Here is a 17,709-nt window from a genome sequence, read left to right as displayed (position 1 = left end):
CGCCCGCCCTCCGCGTCGCCATGGCGACGGTGCGGCGCGGAGGGGAGGCGGCGGCAGTGCGGGGTCCGCTCGGGGAGCGGGGGCGGGACAGCGGCTGGGGCGGCCCTCGGCCCGCGGGGTGAGCGGCGGGGAGCGCTGCCCGACCGGGACCCCTGAGTCTGGGACCTGGGGAGGGTGAGGGGGAGATGGGTGTGGGGCCCCTCTGGACTGTGGAGGACTGTGAACTCTATGATCGCTGGGCTGTGAGGGGAGGGGGGTGTGTGGGGGGGGATGTGAGGGGGAGAGGGGGTGTCTGTGAGGAGTGGGGGTGTTTGTGGTGTCGTGGGTGGGTGTGCGGGGGTGTATGTTTGTGGGAGGGTGCCCACGGGTGTCTCCGTGGGGTGTGTGTGAGGGTGTTCGTGCGGGGTGTGTGGCGTTATGGGTGTCTGCCAGTGTGGGGAGTGTGGGTGTGGGTGTCTGTGGGGTGTGTGGGTGTCCGTGGGATGTGTGAGGGTGTTCGTGTGGGGGTACATGGATGTGGGTGTCTGCCAGTGTGGGGAGTGTTTCTGTGGGTGTCCGTGGGGTGTGTTAGGGAGTACATGGGTGTTTGTGTGGGGTGTGCACTGTTGTGGGTTGTTCACCGGTGTGGGGAGTGTGTGTGTGGGTGCCTGTGGGGCATGTGAGCGTGTTCGTGTGGGGGTACATGGATGTGGGCATCTGCCACTGTGGGAAGCATGTGGGGGGGTTTCCGTGGGGTGTGTGAGGATGTTTGTGTGGGGTGTGCATCGTTGTTGGGTGTCTGCCACTGTGGGGAGTGTTTCTGTGGGTGTCTGTGGGGTGTTTGAAGGGATACGTGCGTGTTTTTGTGGGGTGTGCATTGTTGTGGGTTGTTCACCAGTGTGGGGAGTGTGTGTGCATGGGGCATGTGTGGGTGTTTGTGGGGGGTGTGCATGGGTGTTGGTGTTTTGGGATGTTAAGGGTGTGTGTTTCGGAGGTGTAGCGAGAAGTGTGTGGGGGCGTTTATGTGTTGGATGTGTGCGTGGGGTGTATATGCGTGCGAGTGGGGTGTGTGAGGGTGTTTCTGGGTGTTTTTGTGGGGGTGTGTATCAGTGTGTGATCAGTGTGTGGTAGTTTCGTAGGTAGCAGGGGTCGGTGGGTGTGTGTTGGGTGGATGTAGTTACTGAAGCGTCGCTGTGCGGTGGTGAATCCCGGCTGATGCTGTTGACAAGGTTGCACACAGCTGCCCTCCCACTTATATCAGTGCATGAACACACAGCGTGTGCCTGTTCCCGGGGAGAGTCACCCCAAATACTGGCACTGTGTGTGAACACCGTAGTCCAGCCGTGCTGTAGTATATCAGAGCGGTGTCTGAGTGTGGAGACACCATCAGATGGCACTGGGAGACCATCTCCTGCTACAGGGGCACAGGGCGAGAGCGATGCAGCGCCTCTGAAGTTTATTTCCGAGGTCTGGGGAGTGGTGACTGGTGTAGTTCTTTTCCCAGAGCCTCCACAAGTGACAAGGGAAAGGAGACAGGGGAAGGAGGAATGAGGAGTAAAGCGTAAATCCCGTGAGTCGTCGTCCACACAGCCTGACTCACGCATGCGCTGGTGTCTGCATTTTGCTGTCTTGAGCTGGAAAATACTGCGTGTACTCCTGTCACCTCATTTACTTCTCCGTTTTAGGAGGTGATGCTCCTCATGTGTCCCTGACAGTGTTCCTTTGCCTCCAGGCTGACACTTCATTTGTGGCTACCCTTGGGAAGAGCTGTTTAAAGCGAAGTAATGTTAGAGCCAATTAAAATTTTAACCCATTTATTCGTTTCCCACTCTCCCCAGGAACACTGCAGTCGAGATGGCTACAACAGGACAGTATAAAACAGGTGATGAAAGCAACTATGGAACTAACTGCTTCCCTGCCAGCAACATTTTACGTGCAAGTAAAGAAGGTGACACTTCTTTGAGCGTTGCTGGCGAAGTCGCCCTGCAGAATAATGTCTTGTCCATAGGGGCAGGTCCACCATCCGCGCTGTTGTTGGGCCAGGTAGAGGGTACATTCAGCTGTGGTTTCCTGTATCAACATCACAGCTGATAACACAGATAAGAGTTGATAACAGAACTTAAAATGGTACCCGGAAGGTTTTAACATTGTTTAAAACTTCATTGCAATGAAGAGGGCAGGATGTCTAGGGCCACCCTTTAAATGAGGGCTCCAGCAGCCATCCCCACATGATGGCAGGAGGGAAGCTTCAGACAGTGACGTGGATAGCACAGCATGGTTCTCCAGCAGCTATTCTGAGCTAGAGCTTCTCCTTTTTCTCTGGGCTTTGAGAGTCACATCCGCAAAATGCTTAAAATTGGCAGAAATGTCTTCTAATATAGGAGAAGTGGTTGAGAGCTCTGCCAGGCTGGTCAGGGATCTGGAGCACAGGACCTTCAAGGTGAGGCTGAGGGTGCTGAGCTTGTTTTTTATCTGGCCAAGAGGAGTCCAAGGGGAGATTGTGCCTTACAGCTACCTGAAGGACAGCTACAAACTCTTAACAGTGGCAGATGGCATAACCAAGCCAAACATTTCACCTTGGGAGGTTTAGGTTGGACGTTAGGAGGTACTTCTTTGCTGGGAGGAGGTGCACCTCTGCGCCAGATTACCCTGGGAGGTGGTGGAATCGCTAGACAAAGCCACAACTGACTGATCTAATGCTGCTGGTGGTCCTGTTTTGCGTGGGAGGTTGGACTAGAGACCTTCAGAAGGCTCTTCCAGCCCACGTTTACATGTCTGCAACCTATGGCTCTATTACCATCTATAAAGTAACACGTTTCTCCTCTTCTGTGGCTCTGGCTGTAGCTTTGATGTTCCTACCTTAAATTTATGGTCATTGAACATTTTATGCTCCAGTATAGAATCATAGAATCGCTGAGGTTGGAAGGGACCTTTAAGATCATCAAGTCCAACCTTTAACCTACCCTGACAAGAGCCACTTCTAAACCATGTCCCTAAGTGCCCCATCTACCCTTTTTTTAAACACCTTCAGGGATAGTGAATCCACCACCTCCCTGGGCAGCCTATTCCAATGTTTAATAACCCTTTCAGTGAAAAAATGTTTCCTAATATCCAATCTAAACCTCCCCTGACATAACTTGAACCCCTTTCCTCTTGTCCATATAGGGGATTTTAAAATGATGGATTTCAGTGTAGGGCTGAAACACCAGGTAGAGTGCAGTCACTTTGAGACGGGCATGTTTGGAGGGTCACGTGCTCACCATACCATCTCTGCTGCCTTGGTCCATCATCATGCCAGGGTCTGGGCGCTGGATGCTGGCACGCAGAGCTACCCCAAGGGCTTGGACTGAGAAGGGGACCACTGGGAAAACACCACAGCAGAGGAGAAAGCCCCCAGTGTCTGTCTCTGTGGAAGAAAATACTGAAGACCATGTCCTAGATGAGCCATTTTTGGTGAGTGCAGATTTCCCCTGTTATTGCCTAAACTTTCTGATAGCGCTTTGTGGAGCTGGGAAGATCCTGCTGGTAGGCTGACTCTCCCTCCACATCTCCATGCCACCTTCTCCCCCTGACCGGGAGTCAGCCGAGGTCTAGTTTTGGGGCTCAGATCCCAGGACACGACATACAGGATTGCTGTAGGACTAACCATTTGTGTGTGTGTGTTTGTTTTTTTCCCCAGATGAAGCACCACCATTTGAAGAACCCCTCTGACCTGTGCTCTGTGAACATAAGCAGCCAAAATCTCATCTCTGTGAGTATCAGAGACTCAAGAAGGACTAGGGAACTGCTTTAAAAGTTGAAAAATTTACCCTATCAGCACATGAATGTCCAGAGATAGAGAAAACACACGTTAAATGCAGGTATATTCCTTGCACAGGAAGGTTAGCCATCCAGCTGTGGACAGGCTTGTATGATTTGTCCTACAAACTTTTGGATCGTGTCTTCATAATCAAATGAACTTGGTCTTCATCAGGCGTAGCCCCTTCCCCACTTACATCCCCTCGCGCAACGCTGTTCTTTGGGTTCAGGCACGTTTAGCTCAACTACGATAGGAGTTCAACTTCAGCTTGAGAAGTGACTTTTATTTGGGTTCATGACTAACTTGCCATGCAAAGAGAAAATGAGCTGAGATGCTGACAGGTTTCTAGTGGCTTTCTAGGTTTCCCTCCTGGTGCTGTGAAGGACAGAGGTGCTAAATTGTAGGGTGGCTACGTTTGCTGGGTCACATTTAGGTATGAGATATGGCTCAGGAGCCCTGCGACACACGCAGGGGAGCAAGGTCAGCAATGAAGACACAGAGAGGGCTTTGCTTTCAACTGGTCCAGGTCTTCTGGGTGTTGGTCACTGAGGCAGCTGTGCATTAAGCGCATACTCTGCTCTCCATAGTCAGAAAAAGAAATGAAGAACTAATTATGGGAAATGCTATGATTTAGGCATTCTGAGAAAAGGAGAGATCCAGTCATTTCAGATCAGTTTAGGGCTGGAGTGGAATGATTTTTTTTTTTTCTCCTGTATTTTGCAGGCTAAAGAAGATGATTTTGAGAAATTCGATTGTGTTGCTTTTATAAATGCTGCTGAGAACCTGCTGACACTAGGTAAAGGATTGCATTACCAAAAAAATAGATACTGCTTTTCAACCCAGGGAAGCTTACGCTTGTCTGAACAAAGGTCTAGAGCTTTACAAAGAGGTTTGAGATACACATAACAGCACTTCTTTGCAGAATTGCTTTCTTCCTGTTACTGAGCTGAAATCCTTGCCCTAATTCCCTTTATATTAATGATAATTGTGTGCCACTGTGGTATCCTTCTCATTATTAGAAAACAAAGCTCTTTACAAAGAAAATCCCTATTTAATATATAGAAGCATGGAATAATGAAGCAACTTGTCCCAAAGGCTCAGAAGGTTAATGGTAGAGCTGGGAGGTGAATCCAAATCCAGCGTCGTGGGCTCAGTTAATTCGAAGAAGAAAAAAGGAAATCTGTTTATAACTAGTAAAACATATAAGCTACATGTGCAATCAGTGCCTTCAAGCAATAATCCAATTTGGGATGGGAGCAAATGCATGGAAGCAAACCAGTTGTGGAAGGAGTAGGTTGGTGGGGCATCATGTTTTGTAGGGACAAACATCTAACTGAGCTGGCATTTTCTTTCAGACGTGCCCACTGACAATACTCGTGCTGCTTATTCTGGCTGGTTTTGGTCCATTCCAGACCCAGATAAGTCATGGTTTGTTCTGTTACTGCTGTTCCTCACTTGCTGGAGTGTTTCCTTTTCCACCTTTGCAGAACCGTTTCGGAAGTTTCCAGGACTACGGGAACTGGAACTTTCCTTGAATGGACTAAGAAATCTGAAAATCACCGCTGGAGACTTCCTGCATTTGGAAGTAAGATGAGGGGAATCTGAGACCTTATTCATCTCCTCCCAACCGTCACACTGAAGCCTACACGTAGTGTTGATGCGTGTCCCTGCAGTGTGAGTTCTCTGAAACTGCAGGGTCATTCTCTCTTCCTGCTTCCTTGTGACTCTGGGATGTCCTTTCTGCTGTCCCTCAAGAACCTTCACATCTTGCTTCCTCCAACAGAGCAATCCCTCACAGATCCCCATTGCTCAGCCCCTTGCCACAGGACTCCTTGTTTCCCCTGTCATGGGCTGCCCCCTTTGCTGTAGGATCCTCTCCCTGCGGTCTCCCAGTCACCTGTGTCATCCCTCACCTCCCTGCTGCTATGTGGTCCTCGGCAGATCCCCATCCTTGTCAGCGCTATGCTCTGCCTCTCTGTTTCCCATCCTCCTCCTCTCTAAACAGGTCTCTGCAGTTTCCCCAACTTATGAGCTGCTTTTCTAACACAGCAAAGGAGTCAGTTTGGTTTTTTGCTTTAAAAAAGAGACAAAGTGGATCCTAAGAATAAGCAACTATGCCTGGAATGATGGCTCTAGTTGTCCTCTCCATCCAGCTTGGAGTGTGTGTCTGCTACAGATTGCTCAGGCTCTGGCTTGGCTGTACTGACCTTATCTAGGCTTGCTGTCTTCGAGGAGGTGTCCTTGCCTGGATTTCTCTCTCTCACTGTACGCATGGTTTCTGATTGCAGCTGGATATAAAGTTTTGTCTTAAAAGACTTCTTCCTTCTTGTCTCATTCAAAGAATTGTTGGTGGCTCAGCTGTCAGCTCTGTACGCTCAGATCCTGACCTCCCTCCTGCCTGCAGGCTTTGGGAGGTTCCCAAATCCATGAAGCCCTCCCATGTTTCTCCTGTGCACTGTTGATAACCTGCTCAGGGTTTGACTCAGTGAGCACGTGCCCAGGTGATGGGGAACCAAATTTCCAAGGCTCATGAGGCCAGGGTTGATGCCGTCTGTCCCTGTGTGCCTCTGTGTGAGCTCCCCTGTCACTGCCATCAGCTGTGAAAGGTGGGGAAGGGACCCACCTAAATTACACTTCCTGCCATGCCCCTGTGGATCTCAGCTTCATCCTTGACCAGCGTCTGGGTCTCATTTGCTGACAGCCTGTAGAAATCAGCCCTGGGAAGGCTGATTGGAAATTCATATTAAATTGATTCGGAAAGTGCTTTGAGCTCCTCCTGGGAAAAAGCAGCCTATTGTAATGCCCCAGCAAAGCTATTCCGGTTCACATATCCTAGAAACCCTCATCCTTGCCCCCAGCAGGGTCTGCTCCCTGGCTTTTTCCTGGCTGTCGTCCCGTGAGTCACACGTGTGAGTTGGGGACCAGCCCTGAGCACTTCTGCCAAGGTGCGGAGTCCCACTGCTGTTAAGTGAAGTCCCTGCAAGTCAGAGATGCTCACGGCATCACTCTAGGGTGGGTGGTAGCATGACTGAAAGTCTCCTGTAAATATTTAATATCCAACTGGGGAAAGCCAACAGAGATTGTTCTTTGCTCCAGGGGATTGTTTCTTCTGTTTCCTTCAGGATCTGGATCTCTCCTACAATAACTTGTCCGCCCAAGACATTTGGACGTTGGGAGATTTGTCCCAGCTCAAAGTCCTTCGCTTGACAGCCAACAGGCTTCAGTCCTTGCCTCCGGACCTGGCAGGCTCCTGGGAGTAAGTGCACGCAGCTTTGGTTTGGTGGGAAGCTGCTGGTGTGCCGGTGGGATGCGCTGGGCAGGCAGGGTGATGGAGCGGTGGAGCTGTCAAGGCAGCGGTAAGCAGCGAGTGTCGGCAGCCTGGGATTTATGAGTAGAGCAGCAGAGCTCTTCCCTTGCAAACTGGAAGATCAAATAACCTGATGGTGGGTGCTGGGTGGCAGGAAAGTGTTATCCCAGCTCAGCCCCAGATCACCCAGGGTATCTGCTGTCATCAGCAGCTGGAGAGGAACCTCTTGACTGTGACTCAGCAGCCCCGTCGGGTGGCCAAGCCACGTGAGTAGGATGTTATTTATTCATCATTAATTAGACCTTTCACGTATACCTTAGCCACAGTTACCATGCCAAGGTATCCGCCGTTTGCCATGGGTGGAGATAAGATGCTGAGCTAAATGGTCGTTTGGACTGATTCAATTTAGCTGCTTTGAGTTAGGATATCAGTTTTCTATTAAAAGAATGAAAACAGCCCCAGCCCAGTCTCCTGGGGGATATATCTTCCCCTGGTGACAGCAAATGGTGTGGTTTTCACCTGTCTTTGCATGAGCATGTTATTAATGAGCCTCTTTGTATCCGCAGCTCTGCTCATTTAAGGTTTCCATCTCTGGAGGTCTTGTCGCTGGATGACAATCGCCTGTCAGACCCGAGCGTCTTTGTGAGCCTGTCTCATCTCTGCAGGTAAGGAAACACCTGGCAGCAGACGGCTCTGGCTTTTAGGGGCTGGCAGCTGCCTCCATCAGCTGTTGCACAGTAGCCAGGCTTAAAATGAAAAACAAAATCTTTGTGATTCACTTGGATACTTCCCTGTTTAGTCTTTCTAGTATTGCAAATGGGACTGAACGGAAGCAAACAGCCTGCTGCAAAGCACAAGCTGGCCAAACCCGGCAGGTGGCTGGTAATTCAGCTCCTGCCCTGGGTGTTTGCTGATCTCCAGGTCTGATTTCTGGAATGTCAGTTGCTTTCTCCATTTTCCCTTCTTCAGCCCAGATTCATCCTTTATTTCAGCGCAGCAGCACTAGGAAGGGCTGCGGATCATCTCCTTCTGTTTTAATGTGGGCTTTCTTGTTTCGGCCAGAGAAGTCACTAGGAAAGGGGGCTGTTCACGTGCCCCTCAGCTGGGTTTGGGGACAGTGCAGAGGCCTCCCTCCAGTGCTGCAGACTGGAAGTGGGTATCTGGTCTGGCTTGTTGCCCTGGCTTTGCCAAGACATTCCTGGAGGAAACTGCACGTTGTCCGCATTGTTCATGAGAGAGGAGGGAGAGTGGGTGAGGTTTAAGCACGAGACTGAAGGGCTGCAGTGCAGAGATTTGTGATTCTGCTCTTCCCCAAGCTGTCTTGTGGCCCTGAGCAAGTGCATTGGTGATGTTATACTTCCATGGGAAGATGGAATATTGTTAGGGAATCCCAGTAGGACCGCAGCTCATCAGAGCCCTGGGTGATTTGATGAACTGCCAGGGTGTCTCTTTGTCTGTTAAATTCTCATCAAGAGGCAAACTTAGAGCTAGGTGACCCTTGGGCTGGTGTAGGGGACCAGAGTCATGGGCTTCAGGGGCAACGCTGGGCTGTGCCAAGAATGGAGTCTGCGGTTGGGGTTTGGAGAGGAGGGGGAACAGGGCAGGGAGATGCGGGTGTCATGGATGCCTCCGCACTGCTGCTGGGAAGCTCAGCGAGGAGGCAGGTCGAAGGCCAGGTCCCTGCCCTGTGGGTGCCCAGGGCGAACAGATGGCCCTGTGCATACACCGATAGCAATCATGGCATTTCTCATGCATTTCCTCTTCCGATAGCCTGAGGGAGCTGAATCTGGACAGGAACAGGATTTCGTCTGTCCCCTACCTGCACCAAGCAGAGAGAAGGCAATTCTTCCTCCACCCCGCGCTGTACGGTGACAGCTTCAGGGCAGAGTGGTACAAGTCCCTGAGCAGCCTCTGGCAGCAGTCCCGGCTGCCGAAGCAGGAGGACACGGAGGTGCCAGCAGAGCTGGAAGGGAAAAAAGGACAGCTTGGATATGTCATGCTACAGAACAACAGGGATCCAGGCAGGACGGGTGAGCAGCGCCTGCCTCTCCCTGTCCACACTGAAACCATGGGGCTGAGTTATGTCAGGGCGAGGATCTGCTGGATGTTTGCTAGTGAGTGAAGCAGCTTGACAAAATTAAAACAGTGAGGGAGGGATACATAGAACTATTTTAGACATCTCAGCTAACCTGTACAGTCCCTCTGTAATTACTGTGAGCTTACTGGACATGAATCACCCCAAAGCAGACAACTCCCATGGTTCAGACAGAAGTGCCCCATTCTTTCTCCTGGAGTGGGTCCACAGGAGGCCACAAAGATGATCCGAGGGCTGGAGCCCCTCTGCTGGGAGGACAGGCTGAGAGAGTTGGGGGGGTTCAGCCTGCAGAAGAGAAGGCTCCAGGAAGACCTCAGAGCCCCTTCCGGTCCCTCAAGGGGCTCCAGGAAAGCTGGGGAGGGACTCTGGATGAGGGAGGGGAGCCATGGGATGAGGGGGAAGGGGTTTCCACTGCAAGAGGGGAGATTGAGCTGAGATCTGAGGCAGAAATTCTTGGCTGTGAGGGTGGTGAGCCCCTGGCCCAGGTTGCCCAGAGAAGCTGTGGCTGCCCCATCCCCGGAGGGGTTCAAGGCCAGGCTGGACGGGGCTTGGAGCAAGCTGGTCTGGTGGGAGGTGTCCCTGCCCAGGGCAGGGGATTGGAACTGGATGGTCTTTAAGGTCCCTTCCAACCCAAACCATTCTATGACTTCTCCAGGGTAGCTTGCTCCAAAGCAGACACTGTATGCTGGATGGGAGGAAAACTGGCAAAAATGGGGAAATAATTCAGGTTAGGATGTGCATTACTGTGGATGCTGGACAAGCAGAGGGCAGGAAGGTTGTGTAGAAGGTTGTATAGGTAGCACATGCACAGGTTTGCATTCCTGGGGTAGGTCAGCTCTCCCCTCTGGATGTCCTTACCAAAGCGTGATGCATACACCATGCTGGGCCACATGGTGGGATGGATCCAGAGACTGCCTGGTGTCTCCTGTGTGGAGTGGGCTGTGATGGCAGCTGCCGGTGAGGCTCCTCCAAGCACTTCTCCTGTCCCCTGGCTCGCTGCAGCAGTCCCTGTTAGGTATTTGTGGAGCAGGCAACGGGGCAACTTCTGGTGCTGGCCTGGCAGTAGCAGCATGATGTGGGAAAGGCCTCATGCTCACGGGTGAGATTCCAAACCAAAATCTACCTGCGGGGAGCTCCTGGCTGCCCTGAGGCCAGCAGCAGGGTTTCTGCTGTGCTCAGGGATGTGAACCTCACCTGGAGCAATGGGGCTGCCAGCAAGCTTGCTATGGTGGGACTGATCCTCCCTCACCTTGGGCACGTCTTGCCACAGAGTCAGATCCTGCCTGATGCTAACTTGCTTTTCCATGGTAATTCCAGCCTTGCCGTGGGGCTGGTGCAGTGCTCAGCTTCAGGTGCTACATGTAGAAACCCTCACTTTGCTTGTATTTCATTGCAGGGGTCATTTTTAATTCTGGCTCTCCGGGATGCCCGGTGCCGGTAAGAACCATTGGCTGATCTGTAGTTTGGGGTGTGAGCTCCAAAACTTCCCTTCCCCAAGCCTCTCAGCTGAGTTTCAATAAGCCTGTGGGTACAGCTGGGACCCTGTGTGCCTGCAAAGGCTTGCAGTGAGTATTGTCTCTTGTCAGGGAGATCAGGAGCAAATTTTCCCATAACCAAGGGATACGGGAGCTTAAACTTGTATCACTTTCAAATAAAAGCTGGGTTGCCATTTGCTTGTGACTGTGTGCCCCTCCCTGCATGGGGAAGTGTGTTCTGCGGCTCAGGTGAGGACTGAAGCTCGGGAGATGGGAGTTTAATCATTCTTAGCCCTGTAATCTTTTCCCCCAGATTTATTTATATGGTGCTCTTCAGAATCAGGTGTTTGAAGCCAAAGACCCTGGTTTTTATTAGAACTTGAGCAAGGGGCTAAGCTTCAGAGATGCTGAGCCCTTGGAGCATGTTCTAGTGTAACACACATGTGCGCACACGCTTGCTCCCGGAGAGCACAGCTGCTTCCTCCTGAGCCCGTGCAGGTTTTCAGTGCTGGATGATGGAGTTCGGTGCGTTTGCCATGACTCCCTGCAGGGCTCCCACAGTAACGCAGAAGCCAAAGCAAGCTGCCACAAGACAACCTCCGGAGTGGGTCTGAACCAAAAGCTCTTCGAATTATAGCTGTGTTTGGGCTCAGGAGGGTGGTCTTCTGCCACTGGTTGTGTCTCCTGCCACCGGAGCCTCTGGAGTGGTGTCTCTGTTCACCCTCTTCCTCCTCTCTTTAAGGTTATTCCCAGGGAAGGAGACCCATCTGCCTCTAAGACTCTGCCGGCTCCCTCCACACTCAGGGACATTTGTGCTCCCTTTCCTGAGCTGAAGCGTCTCAGCCTGGCCTTCAATAAGGTGATTTGGATCCTGTGGCTCCAGTTAAGTGTCAAGATTCAGCTGCTTGAGCCCAGCCTTAGTTCCCTGGGAGACAGCCTTGCTCTTTAGCTGCCACTGCAGAAGGGCACAGCTCTCTCAGGCTCCTGTGTCCATCTGCCAGCCCAGGGGAATGTGTCAGATATCCAGGATCTCTCGGGTGAGACAGGACACCTATTTAGGCAGCTGAATTGCACCCAGCTTGTCTAAACTCCTGCATATTTGGGGATTTCATCAGAGCATATATGAAGGATTGCTTTCCCTCTGGACTGATCCTTTGCTGGAGCTGCCTGGTGGATGGTTGTGTCTCATCGAGGACTTTGCTGTTTTAGTGCCAGGTTATACCTGTCTGCTGAGCCACACCGGGTTCTCAGTGTACCTCAACGGACAAGTAACATGCAACAACATTTAAGCTCCTCTTCCTGGTGCTTTTGGCTCCTACCCAGGCCTTAACTCACGCTGCTTCCCAGCCAGGTGAGCTGGCAGTGCCGAGTCACCTCTGCTCAGCAAGGGGCATCCCCCTGGGACGTGATGCGGTGGCTCTGCTGGTCTTCCCTGAGTGTCGTCACCCTGGTTTAGATCAGTGCCTTGTTGGTGAGCTGGTTTCTGGCTGTGCTGCCCTGGCCAGGCTGTGGTTTGGACTGCAGGGTGGAGAGACAGGACTTTCTTCCTGCTCAGAGAAGCTGCAGCTGTAGCCCTGGGCTGCAAAAAAGAGTCCTGCCTCTCTACCTTGCGGCTCTTCTCAGCGTTGGGGGCACCAGTCCTCTCACTGCAGCAAGCAGGAGGGAGAGAGGAGCGCTGCCTCTGCCCTCGATACTCGCAGGCAGCAGAGCTGCTGGGCATTGCTGGTTAAGGGATGCCATCTCCCTCCTCTTCCTCCCCGCTGTACGTACCTGCCCAGTGCAAGGGACCCCACACATCGGAGGAGCATGCTTTGATGGGAGGGTTGGGATGAAACTCTACAGCCTCTGGCATGACATAGTGCTTAGAGCAAACAATTTTATCTTGCAGATCGCGGATGAGACAGCTCTCTTACCCGTGGCTTTCTTCCCGCGCCTGAAGGAGCTGACGTTTCACAATAACCCTCTTACCACCACCCGGAGTGGTACAGTATGAGCCTGGCTCTGCAGGGGGGACTCCTGCTTTGTCCCTCCTTTGCTGTTAGCTCTCTGGGACAGGGACAACGCTGCTTTTTGGTGTTCAGACATTCCTGCCACACTGGCCCTGGCTCCCAGGGAGGTGCTTTAATCATTTCTGCTCTCTATAGAGCAACGCAGATGAGCGCTGCTCTTGCAAACGCTGTTAATGCCCTGCTGCTGCTCCTGGCAAGTCCATAACAGCCCATCCGTGACTTGCGGCAGTGCAGTCTCAGGCTAAATTTTGCTCTCCAAATGGTGTTTATCCCACAAAGGGCTTGTCTGAAACTGGTCCAGGTTTCCTCCTGCCAGCAGCTCTCCGAGCAGGGGGGATAAACCCCAAAGGTTCTCCCAAAGGTTTGAAGGTAGCCAGAAGGATGCTGATGAAACGTTGCAATGGTGTTGCTCCCTCCATGAGCTATGTGTGGACTAGTAAATAAACCAGGTCAGGACTGCTCCTCTGGCCTTGGTGGCACGTGGCCCAGTCCCGTGTGTGCCCTTAGGGATAAAGCATCTCCCTACAAAACAGGGTGGCTTCTACTCTGGTGCCTGGGCAGTGCCACGCTCTGAGCTGAGCCTGGCACAGGCCAGAGTGTGCTGCCAGTGAAGGAGCAGGCCATGGGCTCTCCACCAGCGGCCTGCAGCTCTGATGAATCTCTGCTCCTCCAGGGCAGCCGCCTCTGCTGACCCAGCTCCTCCAGCACAATCTGGGGATTAAACTTGTCCGACAGAAGAACGTAGCCGTGGAGAGGTGGCACTTCTCCATCCCTCTCAAAGCCAGCTGGAAGGTAAGGAGGGATGTGCCTCGGGAGTGTGGGGTTTTTCCTGCCTAAGGCAGGGATGAAACCCTTGCTGTGATACGCAGGGCAGGATTACCCAGGAATCGACTTGCTGGGGAGCACAGGAAGAGCTGGTGGGACACATGGATCCCAGTGGGATTGGAAGGATGGAGGAAAGGATAGGAAGAATTGGAAGTATTTTGCTCAGGATGAGGCTGGGGAGTCCAACCACCCCTTTATTGCTGCCCCAAGCAGGGTTTGTCACTGGGTTTTTGGGTTCAGTCCTGCCCATCGTCCTTGTCTGAGGGATCCTATAGGACTGAAGATGCTGCCAGGGTGTCCCTGGAGCCAGGGCTGTCCTGACGCTCCCTGTCCCACAAGGATCAGTCTCCAGCTGCTGGACCCGACCCCACGCTGACACTTGTGGCAGTGTGCGTGGACGTCCATTGTGTTCCCCTCAGGTCACGTCACATCTCCCCAAAGTCACGAAGTGGCCACTGATGATGGAAGCTCCTGCCAAGACCTTTCTGTGGAAACAGCTCCCAGCTGCAGTGGAGGCTGCGAGAGATGCGGAACCTCCGAGTCCGGCCCAGCCACTGCACTCCATCAGCTCCGCAACCCCAGTGCTGGAGGAAGGGGAAGGCAACTCCAGGCCTCCTCCTGGCTCAGCCAAGGAGGACATTCCATCCTTCTTCATGACGCAGGTGAGGCCGGGCTGTAAGCGTTCAGGACTGCAGGGCTTGACCAGAAATGGTCCATAGATGAATCCTCATTTCCTAAGTGAATGAACCGTGTACACTTGCTGTGGGCACCAGTGGTTATAACCCTCCTTTGGTTGCAAGGGGTTTGAGAAAGGAAGCACTAGCAAGAAGCATAAATGCAACGCTGTGACCAAGAACAAGAACTGGTAGCCTATTTCACAGGGTGGCACAGGGCATGCTGGCTTGGTGGGCAGCCCCAACTGCAGGACCTCTTCAGTCTAGCATCATCCCTGCAGTGCCTGCTGGAAAACTTCCTCCTAGGATTCACCAGGGCAGCTTTTTGACTTGATTTCCCTGAAAATCTTGGTGTTATCAGGGAAAAATCCAGTCTGCGCTGGGATGAGGGTGGCCCCTCTCTCCCTGTGCCTGCTCCTGCCGAGCAGAGAGGGGATGAGGTGGTGGCTGCATGGCTCAGTGCCACCGGGAGAGATCTCTGGCCACAGCAGGACTAGTAAGAAAGGGCTGCTGTGAATTCCTTTATTTTACTGCTTTGAGGTGGAGGATGTGTCCAGACCCCTGCTGAGACCTGTGGCAGAGGGCAGGCTGGAGAAAAGGAGTGAGCAGAGGAGGGAAGGAAGATCCCAGGTGGTTCCAGAGCAATACAAAGGCTACGAGGAGCTGCTCAGTGGAGACAAGGACCTGGATTTTATTGAGCCAGATGGTGAGTGAAGATAGCAGAAGGCTCCTGCTTAGAAAAGCCTTGGCAGGTTGATGAGCACTATGGTCCACTCTGACCAAGAAAGAAGCAGCAAAGGCTTTTGTTGTCCCATTTTTCCTCTGGTTCACAGGGATACAGAAGAATGTGCAGGGCCTGTACTACACCCAGAACCCCTCCCTGGCTTACCAGGATGCCAAGTCACGACTGGACAGTGTGCAGAAGCCCTACCTGCCTCAGAAAAAGGTAAAGAGCCAAAGCTCCAAAGGGAGACCGTTTGTATCTGTATCTGGATCAACCCGCGTGTTTGGATGGATGCCGAGAGCTTGAGCATGGGCTCTGCCCCCGTTCCCAATTACGGCACCTCCCTATTCTCTCACCCTCATGGTGTGGTACATGCAGCCCCCACGGGAACCGACCTGCAGGGATGAGGCGGCTGGTAAATGGCCAAGAGCCTTGCTAGCCGCTGGGCAGTGCAGGGGGAACCACTTGTCACCAATGCCCTGGACAAAGCCAGCCCCGTCCCAAGGGAGGCAGAGGAAATGACCTCCAAGCTGGATCTGCGGGTGCGTTGTAGTAGAATTACAGTCCCTGGATCCACTGCGCTGCTCTGGGGTCACAAGCTGATGCAGCACTGCTCAATACACCTATAATCCTAAATCGGTGTCAAAACCAGACCAGCTTGGTCCAAAAAAAGAGACGGTGTCACCTACCTTGTGCAGAAGCACAGGCCCATGTTAGTTTGGGGAGGGGGCAGGAAAAGGAGGTGGAGGATCATCAGCCTGGAGGGGTGGCATGCTGCAGCTTCCTGGTCTTTCTTGCAGCATGGGAGGTTGCCCAGCCCTCCGGCCCGAAAGACAAAAGCAGAAGTCCTGGAAGGAATCCTGATGGCCATGAGAAACACCTCGACCATCACTGAAGTACCCTTGGGTATGTTCCTGCATTCCCAATCTCTCCTGTTGACGGCACCGCAGAGGCAGGGGCAGGATCTGAATGTAAAGGTGTCCTTGAGCTGGTGGGGCCCCGGGATATGGCTGAGTTGGGAATGGAGGGTTCCTTCCATTGTAGCAGCCTCCCCTCATGTCCCTGTGAGAGCACAAGGGCTTCACCTGCTGAATGCCCTCATCCCACCATGAGGCTGGACCCCGATGCTCTGGCTACTGGTTAACAGAGGGGTAAATGCAACATGGACACTGTTGGGGTCCCTTGGATCCACAGCTGGATTTACCCCACCCCAAACCCAGCTGGTGGGAGAATGGCCTTGGGGTAAAAGTGGTTTTACCCCTGAGATGAAGCAGGACTTGGGTCTCAAGCAGGACCTGGCTACTCCCCGGTGCTTTTCCTTTTCCCTGCACTGACCAGGGAAGAGAGGCAAGAAATTAAGGCACTTTCTGCCACCTACAGTAAGAGCCACTGCCCAGGCTTGAACCCAGCACATCTGTCTTCACTCTTGAGTTACTCAGGACCACCGGCGCCTTTGCTTTCGGGGCTCCCGTGTTTCATGTGGGCACCAGGACAGAGAAGGATCCCAGCAGCCACCTTTGTGCCCCTGCCATGGTGATGTGCCCCGTGCTGTAGGGACGGGAGAGAACTGGGGCTGCTGGTGGGCAAAGGCACGGGAGGGAAGATCAAATATTGCAGCCAAGGAGCCGTCCCATCGCTCTTGCTCACACCCTTGGCTTTTCCAGTGTCTGTTTTGCAAAAGAGGAAATCCAACCCCAGGGCATACCGGGAGGCACAGAGGCTGATGGAGGAATTCCAGGAGGTGTTCAAGATCCTCCCCACAACCGTAGGCGAGGAGATGGCCAAGCTGTCGGATGAGGCGTGGGTGGTAAAAGCTCTTCTCGCGGAGGCAACATCTGAGCAGGGGAGCCCTGAACAGCTACAGCTGCCAGAGAGCGGCCAAGAAGGTGCCCACAGTTTAGTCCACAATACAGCCAGGATTGAATAAAGCATGCCACACCCCCGTCCTCTTGGATAAAATGTATGTTATTTTGTAACTTGTTTGGAGCCATTTTTGCCCTCCTGAGGTTGGAAAATTGAGCGCGGTGACAAGATTCATCTCAGGCTTTCAGGCGACTTCCAGCTTGAAAGCACCGATACTGCCACAACGCTGCCGTGACAGCACACAAAAACCACGTCTGCCCGCTGTTGCGCTCTGCAGTTCCTGGAAAATAAGGTGTGTGCTCAGCCATCCCTGCGCAAAAAATCACTTGTAAGAAAAACTGCTGCACCCTTGGGGCACTGCAGGGGGGTTTTGGCCAGCAATGAACAGGGTGGCTCGTGACGGGGTTCTGCCCACGCTGATGGACGGGTTGTACAAGGAGGGCTTGTGGGTGAGCAGCAACACCCCTGCCATCGTGGCAAGCTAATACGAGCTCCCCGGTCCTCTCAGCTCTCACCCGCCATCCCAGCATCGGTCTGTCCCACAGCCAAGCCCTGGGGAAAATCCATCTCGCGCTGGGGCAGCGCTGCCAGCGCTGCTCTTGGCAAATCTCAGCACAGAGCCCCATCCTGACGCAGGTACGTGCCCAACCAGCCGGACCCGACTGCTCAGGATGCCAAGCTGGGCACAAAATAGTTATTAAAAACCCAAATCCATCCCTTGGTCTGGCACCCATAAAAAAAGGTGTGTCAGTGCAACCGGAGGGGTTGGGACAAGCGATGGGGAGCGATGGAGGATGCTCGCTCCCCGCTGGCTGCTTACCTACATGAAAAATATGTCATTATACTCACCTTCACCATTTTTTTTTCCCCTGCAAAAGATTAATCAACCACCTCATTCAGCCAGGGGCAACTGTAACCCGTTCGGGAGAGGCAGCAGTAGGATCCCGCTTGTTTCCGAG

At 52.9% G+C, this 17,709-nt stretch overlaps 1 protein-coding gene across 2 annotated transcripts; it reads left to right on the top strand.

Moving 5' to 3' along the window:
- The first annotated feature begins 14 nt into the window (after positions 1-14).
- XRRA1 (X-ray radiation resistance associated 1) lies at positions 15-16,945 on the top strand. 2 transcript variants are annotated; one of them, XM_074572235.1, is made up of 18 exons: positions 15-118; positions 1,818-1,861; positions 3,278-3,432; positions 3,659-3,730; positions 4,502-4,574; positions 5,266-5,363; positions 6,901-7,034; positions 7,652-7,750; positions 8,856-9,115; positions 10,577-10,617; positions 11,398-11,514; positions 12,544-12,637; positions 13,338-13,456; positions 13,909-14,151; positions 14,704-14,869; positions 14,997-15,109; positions 15,688-15,793; positions 16,552-16,945. In XM_074572235.1, the coding sequence occupies exons 1-18, from the start codon at positions 21-23 to the stop codon at positions 16,812-16,814; spliced, it is 2,295 nt and encodes a 764-aa protein (XP_074428336.1). In that variant the 5' UTR covers positions 15-20; the 3' UTR covers positions 16,815-16,945. The 2 variants fall into 2 exon arrangements, with proteins under 2 accessions (XP_074428336.1, XP_074428334.1); XM_074572233.1 differs by having other exon boundaries at positions 1,818-1,927.
- The last annotated feature ends 764 nt before the right edge of the window (positions 16,946-17,709 follow it).

Source organism: Larus michahellis, chromosome 1 (assembly GCF_964199755.1).
Source record: "Larus michahellis chromosome 1, bLarMic1.1, whole genome shotgun sequence".
Taxonomy (NCBI): domain Eukaryota; kingdom Metazoa; phylum Chordata; class Aves; order Charadriiformes; family Laridae; genus Larus; species Larus michahellis.
Note: the sequence above shows the minus strand (reverse complement) of the source record. Positions and strands in the feature narration are given on the sequence as shown.

Bases quoted from the DNA above. Each gene is read 5' to 3' on its own strand.
- XRRA1 (XM_074572233.1), top strand. From the start codon at position 21: ATGGCGACGGTGCGGCGCGGAGGGGAGGCGGCGGCAGTGCGGGGTCCG. The intron at 4,575-5,265 runs GTAAAGGATTGC...CCACCTTTGCAG, and splicing joins TGAGAACCTGCTGACACTAG to AACCGTTTCGGAAGTTTCCA. The intron at 11,515-12,543 runs GTGATTTGGATC...TTTATCTTGCAG, and splicing joins TCAGCCTGGCCTTCAATAAG to ATCGCGGATGAGACAGCTCT.